The following is a 17,473-nucleotide window of genomic DNA, read 5'->3' as shown; positions in this document are numbered from 1 at the left end:
GATAAAATAATCAAAGTGGGAACAAGTACCCAAGCTATTATTATTAGAAAAATAAAGATAATTTTCCTTAAAAAAATTGGTTAGTGCGAGCAAGCTTACCCAAGCTATTATTATTAGAAAAATAAAGATAGTTTTCCTTAAAAAAAATTGGTTAGCCTTAATAATAAAAGTAGAACAACCAACATAATATCTTCACCCATTTATTTTTCTTTATTCATCACACCTTAAACAATAAAAATATTAAGAGAGTTTTTTTTCTTCAAAGTCCTATGCAAGTAAGTAGGGGTGTACATGGACCGGATTAGTTCAGATTTTTTACAAATCAAACCATTTGTGTCGGGTTATTAAATCTATAAACCAAACTAAACCAATAAAAGATGGGTTTTTCGATATCAATTCTTTTCGTATTTTTCGGATTTTTTCGGGTTTCTCAAATTTTTTATAGTATCTAATAAAAAGCACAGAGCAGTGCTTCTTAAGAAGAGTTCTAGTACAAAATATCAACATATAAGATGGAGTCAGAACATTGTTTGAAGTTTTAACTTTATAATATAATTTTATAAGATGGGCTTTTTTGGTATATTATTTAGATGGGCTTCTCAAGTCCAAATCTAAATATAAGAAAGAAAACAAAAATTATGAAAAATTTTAAAAAAATATTTATACATTACATTTTAATAAATATTTTTATGTATAACATAATTTAAAAGTAGTATATCTATAATCGGGTCGGTTTGGGTTTTAGTTTGATTTTTTTTAGTTAAAACTAAATCAACCCTATAATAGTCGGGTTTTTTTTCAAACACCAAACCAAGTCAAACCAAACCACTAGTCGGGTTTTTTTTTGGTTTGGTTCGATTTGTCGGTTTGGTGCGGTTTATCGGTTTGCCATGTACAGCCCTACAAGTAAGTATGTGTGGTATTATGTTCTAACTTCTACCTACAACTCTTACAATATTATATTGAAAATTAATCGAATCTTACCGATATAGAAGAAAAACTAAGATAAATAAAATAGTTTTAAAAAGATTAATTTTAGTTGTACAAAATTAAGTAATCAAAAAATTAATATGATATAAATTTTTATAAAATAACCAATTGAAATCGAATCATTGACACCCCCTAAGTAATGGTACATGATACATTAGTTCAGATACGCACAAGTTGCATCAACCACCATCGTCTTTTTGAAAGAAAGAAAATGGTTGTCCTCCAAAAATAAAATAAAATTGGTCAACCTTCAACCTCTTAATAAGGAATAGTCCAAGTAGAACAAGAGCCAACATAAAATAATTTGTCAATCAACATAAAAATCATTATTAACTCTAGAATAGACAACACAACATTTTCAGACAGACATAAAGAGCACACAATTTATGGGGGAAAAAAACTGTTCAAGCAACAAGATCAATTAATTTAATTTTACCAGTAAAAAAAATTACTTCAAACGGCAACAAATTTGTACTTCTTCACTACTTGATGGTGATATATGGAGAAGTACGTACGTACGTACATACATACATATATGGGCTTTAAAGATTTATCAACAAGTGATATTGGTGCGGCTCAATCAAAAAATAGACTCAAAATCTCTTTGAGTACTGCTTTCTCATTGAACCGCATCAACATCTCGTGTATTCATCTGTGTGAAAACTTGAACATCCACCCTTAATTTTGACTTTGACTTTATCTTTTTTTCCTTTTTCATCATATGTACTAAATCAAAATAAACTAGATGAGAAAAGGGAAAAAAATTCTAAGAAGTTATGGGATTCTTGATGAATGGTAGAGATTGAAGAAATGTTGAAGAATAAAAGACTAGATATTTTTGAGGTAAAGAATTAATCTTAAAAATAGGAAAAATAACATGTAGAAGATGACAATATTGTTTGGTGCATTAAAGAAGTATCATTAAATTGGCCAACTACTCAGCAAGAAAAGGAGTTGGAAATATTAAAGAATGAAGGAAATGCGTAAGAAAGACTCTTTTTAAAAATAAAAAAAGAAGGTAGAGGAATACTTCCTCCGCCTCAAATTATCTGACGTGATTTTTTCTTACACATTTCTAAAGAAATTAGGAGGGACTTTATTTATTTTTTTCTTATTTATGTCTTAAGATATTATTTTTTTTTACTTACTATCTCTCTATAATTAAGATGTTTGTAGTCTTTAAGATTAATTACTACTAAAGATAAAATTAAAAAAATACAAATTTTATATTAAACTTTTAAAATGATAAATAATTTAAGATAACTGTTTCTAAAAAATACCATAGATAATTTGAAAGGTAAGAAGCCTTCAGGCTTATGCATTAAATGGGGGCATAGAGTAGGGCAGAGGATGTTTGGTTCTGTTCAATCCTTGCATTAATTAAATCACCTTTTCTTTGAAAGGGCTATTTTTTAAAATATATATTTACATAGAGAAATAGTATAATATATTTTTATATTATTTATATATTTTAACATGTTGTAACATATGACGGTCTTATTTTTCATGTAAATAATTACACTTTTTATGGATGCTCAGTAAGAAATTATATGAACAATTACAATAGAGATTAAGACATAAGCATAATCTCGAGTTATTAGAGTTAATCGAATTTACCATTTCAACTCCATTGATTTAGTAGCAGGAACAATAAATGGTTAAATCTGAGACCAATTTTTACAATTTACTTGTTATAATGCTTAGAGGCGAATTCAGATTTTAAAGATACTGAATTATCACCAACGATTAATGCATGTTAATTAATGCATATCACGCAATGCCGATTTAATGATAATATTATCAAATATAGAAATATAAAACTATATACTAAAGTATAAATATGAATTAAATGACTCAACTTTTTAAAGTGTGCTTTGGGAGTGATGATTTTGAACTTTACTTTACACCATGAGGTATTTTTAAAGGTGAAACCCATCGGTGGCCTCCTAAAATTGGCACCAACTTTCACTTAGACACCTCAACTAGGTTTTGTTCATTTTAGAAACCTCAGGTAAGGCTCCGATGTGTCATTTTGACACTTTGTGCTGACTTGGCACATTGCGTATGCTGCACCATTTTAAGCACGTGAAAAACGTTTTTTGTTTAAAAATATTTTTTTATTATTTTTTTTGTTCTTCTTCTTCTTCATTTCTTCTTCTTTTTCTTCTTCATTACTTGAGGTGTCTAAAATGAACAAAGCCTAGTTGAGGTGTTTAAGTGAAAGTTGGTGCCAACTTTAGGCGGTCACCGATGGATTTCGCCTATTTTTAAGCAACAAAAAAGTAATAAATGGGATTCGAACCAAATCCCCTCACCTCGAAAGAGGAGGCGTGCATCGTTTAAATCAGTGCATCCAAATAGTTTTAGTGTTCATGTGAGGGTGAACGTGCACCCTCACATAAACACGTGGATCAGCGCGTCTTTTTATTCTTTTATAACCCCAAGAAATCGGTTGATGGGACGTCAATCACTAAGCCATATACTCAAGAACACAATACATAAGAATTATTTCTCTTTTTTTTGATTTTTTACTGTGTCTAAAGCCCGCATTGAAACTCCAACTAAATTTGGATTGCACACTGCAGTTTGCAGATCCCATATGAGGGTGGCGCTCCCAACAAAATTTTCTTCATACCCAGTGCTCGAATGCGAGATCTCTCATTAAGGATATGGAAAAGTCTCATCACTCCACCACAACTCATATTGATCAAAACCTTCTAGTCTATGTTATTAGGGATCGGAATCCCCCTTTCGTCAAGGAAATTATTGTCGAATATAGTTGTATAATCATACAATATGATCTGATTTATTCCTTAATTGAGAGAAAAAATAATTATTTAATTACCTAATATGTGAACCACATTAAAAGTCTTAGTTAAAATTCTCAAATTGGAAACGCCTGTAGTTTTTAGTTCTTACAAAAATTGAAAAAATTTACTTTTTCATAATGATATTTATTGGAAAAAAATTCTAAGCAATTTTTGGAACATATTTACCACTTTTTGAAAGCAAATGAGTTCAAAAAGTTATCACTATTTTCTTTCTTCTGCGGGGAGTATTCCGATACACAAAACATCTTGCATTAATACAAAAAAATTCAGAAAAGAACAGCTGCTACAAGAAAACATAGAATCGGCTATAGAATTTATCGAAAATTATTAGTGAGTCGATCGCTAAAAAGCTCCTAGCTAATTAAATTTTCTTATAATTTGTTTTTCATCCGTAGCTAAATGAAATTTTTATTATTTAGTTAGGAAATTTTGTCTTAACGTTAATTATGTTTTCTAGGAGTAAACCATACTACTAATTTTGTATAAAAATTATATAAACACTTATATATACGATGTATCATTTGTTGGTAGTTGGTATCAGTGATGGGTTGAAAGTTTGAATACGATGATCGTGTATAAATTTGTGTATACGATGTATAACAGTTGTAAAAAGTATTCACAAGGTATATTAAACTATTATATTATATACTCTCTATCTCTCTTTATATATAGATCGCTTATACATTACATATACACTTTCTATGCAGAAGTGGTGGAGGGACATCAAAGTGTATCATGTATAATTATCGTATAAAAAAATATAATCATCAACATAATGATAAATCATATATATTGTAATTACATATACAATACCATGTGAAGAGTTTCATCAACATAATCATCAAAACAAGTTTTTTTTTTTTGTTTTTCATTCGGTGTCCGGAGCCTATGGAGTCCCGATTAAATTCGGATTGCGCACTGCAGGCCCATTCAGGGTTGGAGCTCCCAACAAGATTTTCTCCATACCCAAGGCATTAACCCGATACCTCTGATTAAGGATAGAGCAGTCCCACCACTGTACCACAACCCATATTGATATCAAAACAAGTTATCTACCAAAATGAAAAAATAAAAGGAATATGCATGTATATACTATGGTAATGAATAGTTTACAATACCTAAAATATCCCTAATAGGGACCCTTAAAACACGATTAGGCCAAAAATAGGAAAGGTAAGATAGACCTAACTAAAATCGACTAGACGCTCTACTAAATAAAACAGTGAAAATCGATTCAGGTAACCGACCTCAGAAGATCGATTTTTCGAATTTGGGCCACGTTTGGGCTTCTTGTTCTTGTTCAACTTCAGGCCTCATCCTTATTCTTGGACCTTTTGAAGAACTCCATGGACTTAATGAGACTGCTTAAAATTACTAGGAAAAACACATTTTAATAAATAATTATTGATTTTAGCGATATTTTTTATTTATTACCATTTATAGCAATATATAGCAATATTATGATAGATCTATTATGTATTAAAAGTGAATTATGCATGCAATATAAATATATTATAAGTATTTTAAAATATATTATATTTGTTTTGTAAGAAATTGGCACAATGTATTATAAGTGTATTAAAGTATGTGGTAAATATATTATCCATGAATAAAACTTGTATTATATGAGTTTTATAAATTATTCTCCCTAATATGTAGTACATTTATGTAAATTTCCCTTAAATAAGTTCCTTGTTGTGTGCGCTTGTAGGGATAATTAACTTTTTGAGTATTTTTTCTTTATTACCTAATATGTATTATACTTGTTTTAGTAAAAAAAAAACTGCACTATGTATTAAAAATGAATTGTGCATGTAATATAGATGTATTACATTATACATAAAAGTAGATTTTGCATGCAGTATACATGTATTATAAATGCTTTAAAATATATTAGGCTTATTTTCGTAAATAATATGTACTGTATATTAAAAATGAATCATACATGCAATATAGATATTTTAAAATTATATAGCAATAGATGAAAAATATTTTTTTAATATGATATATTTAGATAAGTTTCCCGTGCTTGTATATTACAGTATGTAACTTATCTATTATCATGACCCAAATAACAAGTCGTGACTAAGAAGTGCGTTGTAAAACAAACACGATCAGAAGTGGTGGGCAGTATATTAGTGTCTACACCCCAAAATAAAATTAGGCAAAGTATATAGAAGAGAAGTAGTAACAACAACATACTCAGTGAAATTCGACTAAATAAAATTTGAAGAGAATAGAATGTAGTAACAACAAGAAGTAGGATCCACTTTCTTTTTTTTCAAAAAGATCAACTAATTAAGAAATGTCTAAAAGCAAGGTTCTTATGTATATTGCTTCATAGTATAAACTTTATGTCATAGTTTTTCTATATTTAGCAAAGGCCATATATATCACACATTATTTTTGCAGGCATTAGGATGGAGTAAGATCTGACTTTTAATGGCGGCTACAAACAAGAAAAAAAGTCTTTCTTTTGTCTTAGATTCTGGTACGGGATGTGAAATGGGAGGGTTGAATTAAATTTAAATGGATTTAAGCAGATTTTAAATAGTTAAATTGATATATGTGCGGATCATTGACCTATTCAGAAATTAATTGGGTTGATACGGGCTTAAAATTGGATCATAAATCAAATCGCCAATTCTTACTAAATTTTAATTACTTTATTTGTTCTTTTATTAAAAAATTTAGTACCTAATAAAATTAATTTAAATTTATTATGGCTATATATAGTATATCAAATTTTAAAAAGAAATTTAAAAAATAATAAAATTTCTCATTAGTCAATTTGAGCTATATATCAATTCGATTTTAATGGCAGGTCAATAACTAGCCCAAATTTAAATGGATTGAATGAGTTATGTTTTTATGGATTAACTTTATCACCTCTATTTATATAAAATGTTTGCTCAAATAATTATTGCCAGCATTACCCTCTTTTCTTTTCTTTTCTTTTTTGGGTAATAAGAATGTTAAATGAGTGGGTTTGGTTGATGGGAAAAATTAAAATGAATTAATTAATAAATAGGTGAAATAAAATTATTTGGGTTAAAATGTGTTAAAAGACAGGTTAAAATTCAAACCGATCAATCCTTACTGGGTATTTATTCTTTAATAATTTGGGTACAAAATAAAAAAAATATGATTATTATTATAATTCTATATAACATATTAAATAAAAAATATTTTAAAAAAAAATATTTTGATAAAATTTCTCTTATCTTTATTTAAATTACATATCAACTCAATTTTTAGATGGACTGAATTAAACGAACACACCAGGTGAATGAAGATTAAACAAGAGGATTCTATGGCTTGAAATATGGCAATATTGTGGAAGTCATGAGTGCATGAAGTGCAAAGTAAATTCCATGTTGAAGAAAATTTTGGTGTTAATAAACGATATTAATAATAAAACACAAAGGATTTTTATTGGATTAATTTTTTTCTATTCAAATTACAATTGGTTATAGGAGATTATTTCCTTCGATATATAAATTTCAAAAGAGAGTTTTACCTTCTACATCACTTGACTCAAGCTTAATTTCAAAATTAGTCTATATTTTTAAATCTTACCTTATTTAATTCATTTTGTATGTAATTTGATATTTTTTGAAAAAGACAATAATTTCTATGAAATTATGATTTCCATTTTTTATGCTTAGGAGTTAATTGATCATCACAAATTTAAATTTTGTTGGATGAATTAAAATAAAAAATTAAAAGTTTCATCACAAATTTTGTGATTTGTTGAATTATTTTTCAAATTGATAATTGAAGTTCGCTGGAATGTCATTTTGAAGTTGTGAATAAAATTTGAAGTTATTCGATAAAAATCTGAGTATTTTGGTGATGTTTTTGATCGATTTTCACGAGTTAAAGTTTGCGAGAGACGAAATTCAATTTTCGTAAACTAGTTTATATATTATTGAATAAGTTCGTATAACAATGTAAAACTTTGTATAAATATCTCTTATACGTTATTACACTTTTATAGGGGTGTCAAATGTCCTGGTTGAGTTGAATTTGAGAATGTCATGAGTTAATTAATGGATGGGTCATTGACCTGCTTAAATGTTATTTGGGCAGAGGGTTGGACTCAGTTTGAGAATGTCATATGGGTTGAGTTAATTAGTGGATGAGTCATCGATCCGCTTAAATGTTATTTGGGTTGAAGCGGATTGTACCGAAATGAGCTAAAAATAGGGTCATACTCCCCCCCCCCCCCCCCTCCCCCAATTCTTACTAAGTTTTAAATTCAAAATTTGTTGTCTTATAGTTTGTTTGAGTACCTAAATTAAAAATTCTATTATATTAAGACTAAGAAAAATATATCAAACACGATAAATACTTTTAAAAAAAATATTTATATCTATTTCTCATAAATCAATTTGAGTTGTATATCAGGCCAGTTTTAAAATGGACTGAACTAAGTAGGTCAAAATTAACCAAGTTAACAAAATAAGCGGGTTATAAACATGGTGGCCGGGTTATGATTTTATGGGCTGATTTTGAAAAAAATCTTGTTCTAAAATTATATTAAATCAATAATAATATAATGACATAATTACAGGTCTGAACCATTCGACCATCTAATTTATAAAAGGCGGAACCCATCGGTGGCCCCTCAAAGTTGGCACCAACTTTCACTTAGACACTTCAACTAAGATTTGTTCATTTTAAACACCTCAAGTAAGGTTCCGATGTGTCATTTTGACACTTTTTTTTACAATCACCCAAATATCTAAAGTGTGTGTAATACACTTGCCGCTGATGTGTCAAAGTGACTAATTAAATGAAGTTAATGACCACTTTTTTTCTAATCAAAAGTCATTATTTTAAAATTATTTTTGATATATCTGTTACGTTTCTTCATTTAATTGGTCACTTTGACACATTAGCGTCAAGTGTATTACACACACTTTAGATATTTGGGTGATTGTAAAAAAGTGTCAAAATGACACATCAGAACCTTACTTGAGGTGTTTAAAATGAACAAAGCTTAGTTGAGGTGTCTAAGTGAAAGTTGGTGCCAACTTTGAGGGGTCACCGATGGGTTAGGCCTTTATAAAATATATTAAGTGTATAAGTTTGTGTATATTTATACTAAATATGCATTTACAAGTTATACATATAATATTAATACCTATACACAGCATAGATAACTGATGCCACAACATCCAAAATATGTGGGATGGAGTTCATGGTACACTAACTTAACCTTCAAGGTCAGATAGTGCTACAGTGAACATCAATCCACTATCTAGCACTAATATATTGCATATATTTCAGTCTTGTTGAAAAACTAAGTTAACGAAGTATATACTTTTGTAACCTTTCCATTAATGATATAATTCCTCTTATGAAAAGTGAAATTAAAGTCGTTTCATTTATTACGAGATTGTTTCAAACCTCACGGTGCTTATACCTTTTGCTTATTGAAGTTCTGTTTGAGAATCTCGTATGAGAACTTGTAAATAGAAAAAAATTTCCAACGTAGCAAATATTTTGTACCAACTTAGCTGCTCAACATAGTGATTGACATAACAACCATTACACTATAGGTTATCTGAATCCAATCTTATTTCCACTAGCTTGGTATGAAGGAAAGGGTGAAGAGAGTTTCAACTTTCAAAGCGTGGTGGCTACAACTTTCATATTTCTTTGTTAGCTCAAAACTACTCCTGATCTATTTTATTTGTCATGTTTGTTTTTTACACATTTTTTAAAGAAAATATTTAATTTAAAGTATAATTTATTACCTTTATTTAATTTGGCTTGAATTTAGTACTATTTTCTCTTTCATTATATTAATCTCCCTTCATATTTATTAAACTAAAGGTGAAAGTAAAATAGAATAATTAATTTTATCTTAATTTATTAAAATAATAAGTATTTTAAATAAAATATTTTAAATTTATTTCAAAAAAATGAGCTAGACTTTTCCCCGATAATATTCAGATATTGTCTATCCTGTGGCCTTATGGGCATTAATTACGTGACCAAATGTATGGCGTATAAAAAGCATATCCTAACGTCAAATTAATATAATTAAAGTTTTTCAATATAAAGTACAAAAATACAGAATGCAAAACATGCATGTCATTAGGTCACCAACTAGGAGAGTCAAAATATAATGAAGTAAACAACGCGAAAATATAAATATATATAGTGTGTGTATATGAATAACACTCCTTACTAAAGTGTGTTTGTGCCGCTACAATTGGCATACGTCTTTCTTTCTATATAAGGTTGTTAAATAGTTGTAATATATATATATATATATATATATATATATATATATAAAAAAAAATAAAAAAAAATTGAAGCAATAATAAAATTATATTTTTACGTGATTTATATGTCATGAATTTAAATCGTGAAAATAATTACTAATGACTCCTCCTTAAATCCTGCGTAACTTTAATGCAGAATGTTTTGTTTTAATTTTTTATATATATAAATGTAATAAGGAATAACAACAAATTAAAGGTGAACGATGATTGGGGTGATGGTGTGCATGAGCTTTTTTTTAATAGGGAATTCTAATAATAGACATTTTATTACCTAGTACTTACAAAGTACTAATTATTAGAAAAAGAAAAACAAAAAAAGTCTGCTTATGACATCATAAAATATTTCAATAAATTTTTTTAAAAAACAAACATCATAAAATATTCCAGATTTAGTAAAGACAACATCACCCTGGATTTATGCGAGATTTCGGATAAAGGAGGATATTATTATTATTATTATTATTATTATTATTATTATTATTATTATTATTATTATTATTTATTTATTTATTTATTTATTTATTATTATTATTTATTTAGTTAGTTAGTTGGTCTACCTGATATTTTATTTAATTTTTAGTAACAATTTAACTTCAAATTTCTTATTTTATTCTAAATGAAATATTTTCTGTGACTTATTTTAGATCACAAGTTGTAAAAAAATTTCTTTTTCTCTTAAACTCCACGATTGATCAAATACCTCTACGTAAATTGAGAATAAGGAAGTATTAGGTTTGATCGAAAATTCAAGATAAATATTTTAAATGTTTTAGAACGGAGCAAAAATATAATTTAGACTACGCAAAAAGTAGTTTACACGGTGACCTTTTAATTCTATGACGATCCTCGTAGCCGCATAAAAATTATTTTGTGAAACTGTTTATTATTACATATTTATTTATATATTGTGGAGTTTAATCGCCATAAATGTTGTTTTTTTGGAAATGCTAGTAATTAGGGATGAGTATGATATGAAAGATATTGAATTATCGTAGCAATTTCAGTATTTATATGATATTTGATATTTCATACGATATTCGATATTTATAAAAAAAATCTGAAATATCAAATATTGTATGGAAGTATATGATTACATATACAAGTCATAAATATTATTTTAGTATTAATAAATTTATAAATTAGTATTAATACAACATTAATTATTTAGATGTTAGAATTTTGGTTATTCCATATTGGTTGCAATTTTTTTCTTTTTGGGTAACTAATTAACAAAGAGAATTGTCTATATTTTCTTTTGAGTATCTTTACATGTTTAAAGTGTTAGTTTGATATAATTGAGATATTTTTTGAAAATCTAAATCACAATTCTCTATTGTAGATTATATATAAGTCGAAGTCGAATAAATTATGATTATCAATTTATCATACCGATCGTGCAAATTATCAAAATCGGATTTAAAAATACTGAATCATACCGAATAAATTGATATAATAGTATAATATTTTAAAACTATAAATCTAACTTACCAATCTAAAGTTTTCAATACCATAACTAGGGGTGTACATGGACCGGGTTGGTTCGGATTTTTTACAAACCAAACCAAACCATTTATGTCGGGTTATTAAATCTATAAACCAAACCAAACCAATAAAAGTCGGATTTTTCGATATCAATTTTTTTCGGGTTTTTCGGATTTTTTTGAGTTTTTCGGATTTTTCGGGTTTCTCGGGTTTTTCATAGTATCTAATAAAAAGCACAGAGCAGTACTTTTTAAAAAGAGTTCTAGTACAAAATATCAACATATAAGATGGAGGCAGAACACTGTTTGAAGTTTTAACTTTATAATATAACTTTATAAGATGAGCTTGTTTTGTATATTATTTAGATAAGCTTCTCAAGTCCAAATCTAAATGTAAGAAAGAAAACAAAAATTATGAAAAAAAAATTAAAAATATTTATAAATTATATTTTAATAAATATTTTTATGTATAACATAATTTAAAAGTAGTATATCTATAATCGGGTCGGTTTGGATTCGGTTTGACTTTTTTTAGTTAAAATCAAACCAACCCTATAATGGTCGGGTTTTTTTTCCAAACACCAAACCAAGTCAAACCAAACCACTAGTCGGGTTTTTTTCCGGTTTGGTTCAATTTATTGGTTTGGTGCGGTTTATCGGTTTGCTCTGTACAGCCCTAACCATAACATATCCTATTAGTGGTAATTTTTGAGCTTTTTTGTAGCAATTTTAGTCTTCCCAAAAAATTGATTTATTGTGATGAAGGATCTTTATCAAATTACTATTCATGTATTCTTGTGATAAATAAGCATGATTTGATATAAATATCGTACGCAATAAATTTGTATTATTAACTTAACTACAAGAGAATCCTCTTGTCTCTCTATTTTGCAGGTCGACTCATCAAAATCCAGAAAAAATTCAAAAAAAGTCAGATAAATAATCATAAAAGGATTTAATTTATATTCACTAATAGTATAATAAAAATAATAATAATAATTAAAAAAATATATGGTAAGTATAATTTAACCTATTATAAAAGCTTGCCTGTCTTAATATTCAAGGATTTGATTTATATTCGCTAATAGTATAATAAAAATAATAATAATAATAATACTGATTTAAAAAATATATGGTAAGTATAATTTAACCTATTGTAAAAGCTTGTCTGTCTTAATATTCATGCTATTAATTGTGTTTATTATAAACAACTAATTATCTTACAAATGATCTTATAGTATAAAAATCACTGATTTATAAAATTTAAACACATCTTAAAACTATACATCTAACTCAAACAACAAGTTTATTTGTTTCATAATGCACACAACAAATAAGCCAAGACAATTAAATGATCAATTATCAGTAATCAGTATATCTACATATATTAAACTAAAGTAAACCCAAAAAAAAAAAAGTAACAACAAAATCCTGGAAACTTTGCTAGTGACTTTTTTTCCCCTTCTTTTCTATGTACTTAATGGTAAATTAATGGAAATAAATAAATGTCTTTACTACTACTAATTAACCAAAAGAAAAAAAGAAAAAAAAAACATGTTAATCCAGCAACATGCTCCAATTTCCTATTCTTGATAAACCCTCGGAGAGGCGGATCTAGCTTGTAAATTATGAGTTCACGTGTGAACCTTACACAGATCCCGTCTATATATTAAGAAATTTACTAAACATCTATAACTATTGGACTGATTATTATATGTGAATTTGAGGTTAATGTATTAGAAACCGATAACCTTCAAATTCTGAATCTACGACTCTGAATCTTTTTCATGAACTTGATTTTGAAGACAATTGAATTTGGTCACATTCAAAAGATTGGCCATTAGATGTATTTTGTTGATCATCACACCAATCAGGAACAGGTACACCAAGTGGAAAATTATCAAGAAATCTCATAATATCATCATCCACTTGATTTCCCATCTCTAATGAAGTTTCCTTTGTTGTTATCCCTATTATATATAAAACAATAATAAAAGGTTATTCAATCTCTAGAATGAATGAAATATAAAATAAAATAAAAGTAATATTACAACACAAGTTTTTGCACTACTTAAAAATAACAAAAATCAGCGACAGACAAATTCTATAGGTAAACAATAAAATTCATTATTAATCTTATTTAGTGATAGATTATCAAAAATATTATGTTAGCTACAAATGATTAAACAAGAGATTAAAGACAAAATTTATAGCTAATTCCAAATTATTATTTTTTTATAATGTTAGGAGATAAGTTATATACCATGAAAAATAATTTTACTTCAAGTCTAACTTAACATGTTATATATAGTAAGTTACTATTTACAATAGGTTACCAATAAATTCTTGTAAAATAGAGTTACCTTCAATACATTTTAAATGATATGATTGTGTAAATAATTTTAATTTATTATTATATATAACTTAAACGCATGACCATTAAAAAAGACTATACATATTAAGAAAGGGTACATAAGTTAATATATAGCATAGGTTAAGATAACATAACTATAACAATAGGTAACTTTCTATAATAATCTCCTTAATTTGACAATTTACACTACTAAAATAACGTGAATCAAAATTTTGAAATTTTCCATCGTGAAACAGTGATTGAACCAGAAATTTATATAAGGAGATTCAAAAAAATTCCTAAAATATCACAATTGTAAACTAAACATACAACCTAAATCAATTTTGAACCCCTTTTACCACTATATTTGAATTTTAATTTCTTTATGTCAAGGAAATTCAACAGCTCAGGTTTAACCAAAAAAGTTGAACAATGTAATTTGTTCGATTAAACCCCCTTGGCACTACTTAGTTCCGCTACTACTTAGTTCCATTGTAAATTTGTGTTTTTTTTTCTAGTAGTGTTATCTAATTGATTAAAAAGATAGTGATAGAGTAAATATTTGTTACGTTTTTTCTGCGTATATAAGTTAAATCCAATTAAACATTAATGAAGAATTTACCTGAGGATGAATTGGGAGAACTTGAATCTTCAGAATGTTTATGAGCAAAATTATATGTTGATTCTTCAGTTAAAATTGCATCTGCTGCTTCTTCTGTTAATCCATATTCTTCCCAAACTAATTTCCCTTTATTATCTTCATTTTCAATTTGACAATTTTCCTCAATTTTTTCACCTCTTGTTAAAGTATGAGATTCCTCCAATAAATCTTCTAATAATCCGCTATTACCTCGCGATAATCCATGATTAACCGCGTAATTATCAGCATGATCACTTGATGTTGTAGTCTTAGGCATAGAACGATGCTCTGTGCCTATACCTGTCGATGAAAATACAATTACAATTGAGAAAAAAAATAAAGAAATTAAATAAATTCTTCTGCTTGAGGGGTGCATACCTAAAATTAAACCATTAGGGTTCGCGGAAATCCTTGAAAAAGGTCTTGTAGTGGTTGTAAAATTTGGATAGGTATGTTGAAGTGGTGGCACTGGCATTGAACTAGAATAACCCTGACTAAAATTATTAGGCACGGACGCTACCATTGAAGAAAGTTGTGGATTTTTCATCGATGAGGCTAATGTTAAAGAAAGGCTAATACGAGGGTCGCGGAAAAACTTGACTTGGTTGTTGATATTATTTGTGTTTGTGAGAAATAGAGGACTAGGATTATTATTATTATTATTGAAGAGGTATTGATGTGGAATAATGTTTCTACTAGGTTTCATTGTTGAAGGATTGAAGATATCTAAAAGTGAAAGAGGGGAATTATTGTTGTAATTGGAATTTTGGTGATTATCAAATGGTGAAGGGATATTTGTACTATGTTGTTGTTGATTTTGGTCTTGTTGGTAATTTTGTGGTTGTATGTCTTGAGGGTATATTGGTAATCCAGCTCTTTGTCTTCTCTTTAGCCTCGTGTTCCAGTAATTCTTGATTTCATTGTCTGTTCTACCGGGAAGCTGATGTTCACAGAATAAGAACCAACAAAAGTAATTAGTAAATTTGATGTTAATAAGTATAAAACAATTAAAGAAACACAATTCTAATATTGTAGATAGAGATGAATACAAGATTTTAAGTTTAAAGTTCTGAATCACAATTACCGAATTATGTATATACTATTTATTACATATTAAGAAATCAAAGGAGAATCAGGCCACAAAACTTAATAGATATACACACACTAAAAACATACAAAAGCATATAGATATGCACGTAAACGTGTTGCTTTTTATTTGTTTGGCAGCAATCAATATATATGAAATCTACTTATCCAATTAATTTAGATTCATATTGAATAAATCTATGGATGAAGATGAAGATAAAGATGGAGCAAGACACTCCCTATCGAAAAAAATTTCATTCCAAAGAATATATTGCTTTCAACATTAAGACTTCAAAATGAATATGTCATGGCCCTAGGAAAAAAAAAGACAGATATACATGGCCCCAAAGAAAGGGCATCAGTGACGGATTCAAGATTTATACTCAATAAAATTTCACTTTTTGTATATATGTGTTAATCATTTTTCAAATAATCTGAGTAAGACACAAATTGTGTCAGAAAAAGGAGATGAGAACCAAGATTTTGAATCATGAATTCTACTTTTTATATGTGTTAAAACTTTTTCATGCAGATATATAGCCAGAATTAGATATAAATCTGGTTCAAAAGAAGATGAAGAACCAAAAGATGGTATTAATTGTTATGGAAGAATAAATTAACAACCTGAGCAGCCATACGAGCCCATTTGTTTCCAAGTTTAGCATGAAGTTCCACAATAAGCCTTTCTTCCTCTAAAGAAAATGCACCTTTTTTGAGATGAGGCCTCAAATGATTCGCCCATCTTAACCTACAACTCTTCCCACATCTCATTAAACCCGAATTCCTTTGGACTGCGTTCCAATTCCCTTCTCCGTGTTTCTTCACATACTCCATCAAAATCGCGTCTTCCGTTGTTGTCCATGGACCTTTTTTTAATACCTGCCTTGTCCCTACGCCTCCTCCATTATGATTTCTTGATATTGATATCCCATTGTTCTTATTCACTCCTCCTCCACTTGGAGCCATGAAGATTTTCCTTTTTTCAATTCCTATAAGGAAATTCATAACAAATAATATAAATGTTCCAAAGATTACCTTTTATAGGAGGTAGAAAGAGATACATAACATTAATAATAACTAATAATATGCAAGAGATCAATTGTCCTAGCATTAAAGAGTTGGTTGGCCTTAGTACTATTCATAAACTTGTCTAATAAGAACATTTTCTAATTTGTCTGTCTCAATAAACGTCAATAGCATATACGAGAAGAACTGATAGATATAAAATATCGTTATCGAAATTCGAGATACAATTTTTTTGTATAAAAAGAAGGGGACTTACAATTCCTTTTGTGGGGTTTTCTTCTATATCTTCAATGATTAATATGGATCAAAAATAAGCTCCAAAAACACTTCTTTTCTATTTTATTTTATTTTGGTTGTTCTTGTATAGACAAAGGATATTAGTTTTTCAAGAAGCTAGAGAGAGATTGAAATGTGGAAATGAGAAAAAGTTTTGAGAAGTGAGAGAGTCTACAAAGGAATAGTTGGCAACAAATATTTATAGGACTCACCTTTTATTTCGTAGCGAGTTGTAAGCTCTATGCTTCAATTATTCTTTTTTGGGGGGTTTCTTCGTCCACACTTTTTCTTTTCTCTTTCTAATTCATGCTTTCCATCACTTCCCTCAATTTGCAAGTATTTCTTCTTCTTTTTCCATCCAATGTTTCAATATCTACGTTAAAATCCGATTAAATTCAAATTTGCGCCGAAAAGTCTCACATTGGAGATAAAGCGCTCCCTAACAAAGGCGACTCCGTACCCAAAGGGATTCGAACCCAAGACCTCTTGAT

The 17,473-nt window shown here is 28.2% G+C and overlaps 1 protein-coding gene across 2 annotated transcripts; it reads right to left on the bottom strand.

Moving 5' to 3' along the window:
* Positions 1-12,935: 12,935 nt before the first annotated feature.
* Positions 12,936-17,110, bottom strand: LOC129870834 (transcription factor MYB101-like). 2 transcript variants are annotated; one of them, XM_055945709.1, is made up of 5 exons: positions 16,963-17,110; positions 16,302-16,669; positions 14,973-15,534; positions 14,577-14,894; positions 12,936-13,571 (listed from the first exon to the last, which is right to left on the bottom strand). In XM_055945709.1, the coding sequence occupies exons 2-5, from the start codon at positions 16,644-16,646 to the stop codon at positions 13,387-13,389; spliced, it is 1,410 nt and encodes a 469-aa protein (XP_055801684.1). In that variant the 5' UTR covers positions 16,647-16,669; positions 16,963-17,110; the 3' UTR covers positions 12,936-13,386. The 2 variants fall into 2 exon arrangements, with proteins under 2 accessions (XP_055801684.1, XP_055801686.1); XM_055945711.1 differs by having other exon boundaries at positions 16,305-16,669.
* Between the last annotated feature and the right edge of the window lie 363 nt (positions 17,111-17,473).

This window comes from Solanum dulcamara, chromosome 10 (genome assembly GCF_947179165.1).
Source record: "Solanum dulcamara chromosome 10, daSolDulc1.2, whole genome shotgun sequence".
Lineage (NCBI taxonomy): Eukaryota > Viridiplantae > Streptophyta > Magnoliopsida > Solanales > Solanaceae > Solanum > Solanum dulcamara.
The sequence above is the reverse complement of the archived record's forward strand: the minus strand, read 5'-3'. Positions and strand labels throughout refer to the sequence as shown.

Excerpts from the sequence above, each read along its gene's own strand:
- LOC129870834 (XM_055945709.1), bottom strand. The coding sequence starts at position 16,646 with ATGGCTCCAAGTGGAGGAGGAGTGAATAAGAACAATGGGATATCAATA. Across the intron at positions 15,535-16,301 it reads CTCGTATGGCTGCTCAGGTT|CTTCCCGGTAGAACAGACAA; the intron begins GTTAATTTATTC and ends TGTGAACATCAG. Across the intron at positions 13,572-14,576 it reads TTCTCCCAATTCATCCTCAG|GGATAACAACAAAGGAAACT; the intron begins GTAAATTCTTCA and ends TATATATAATAG.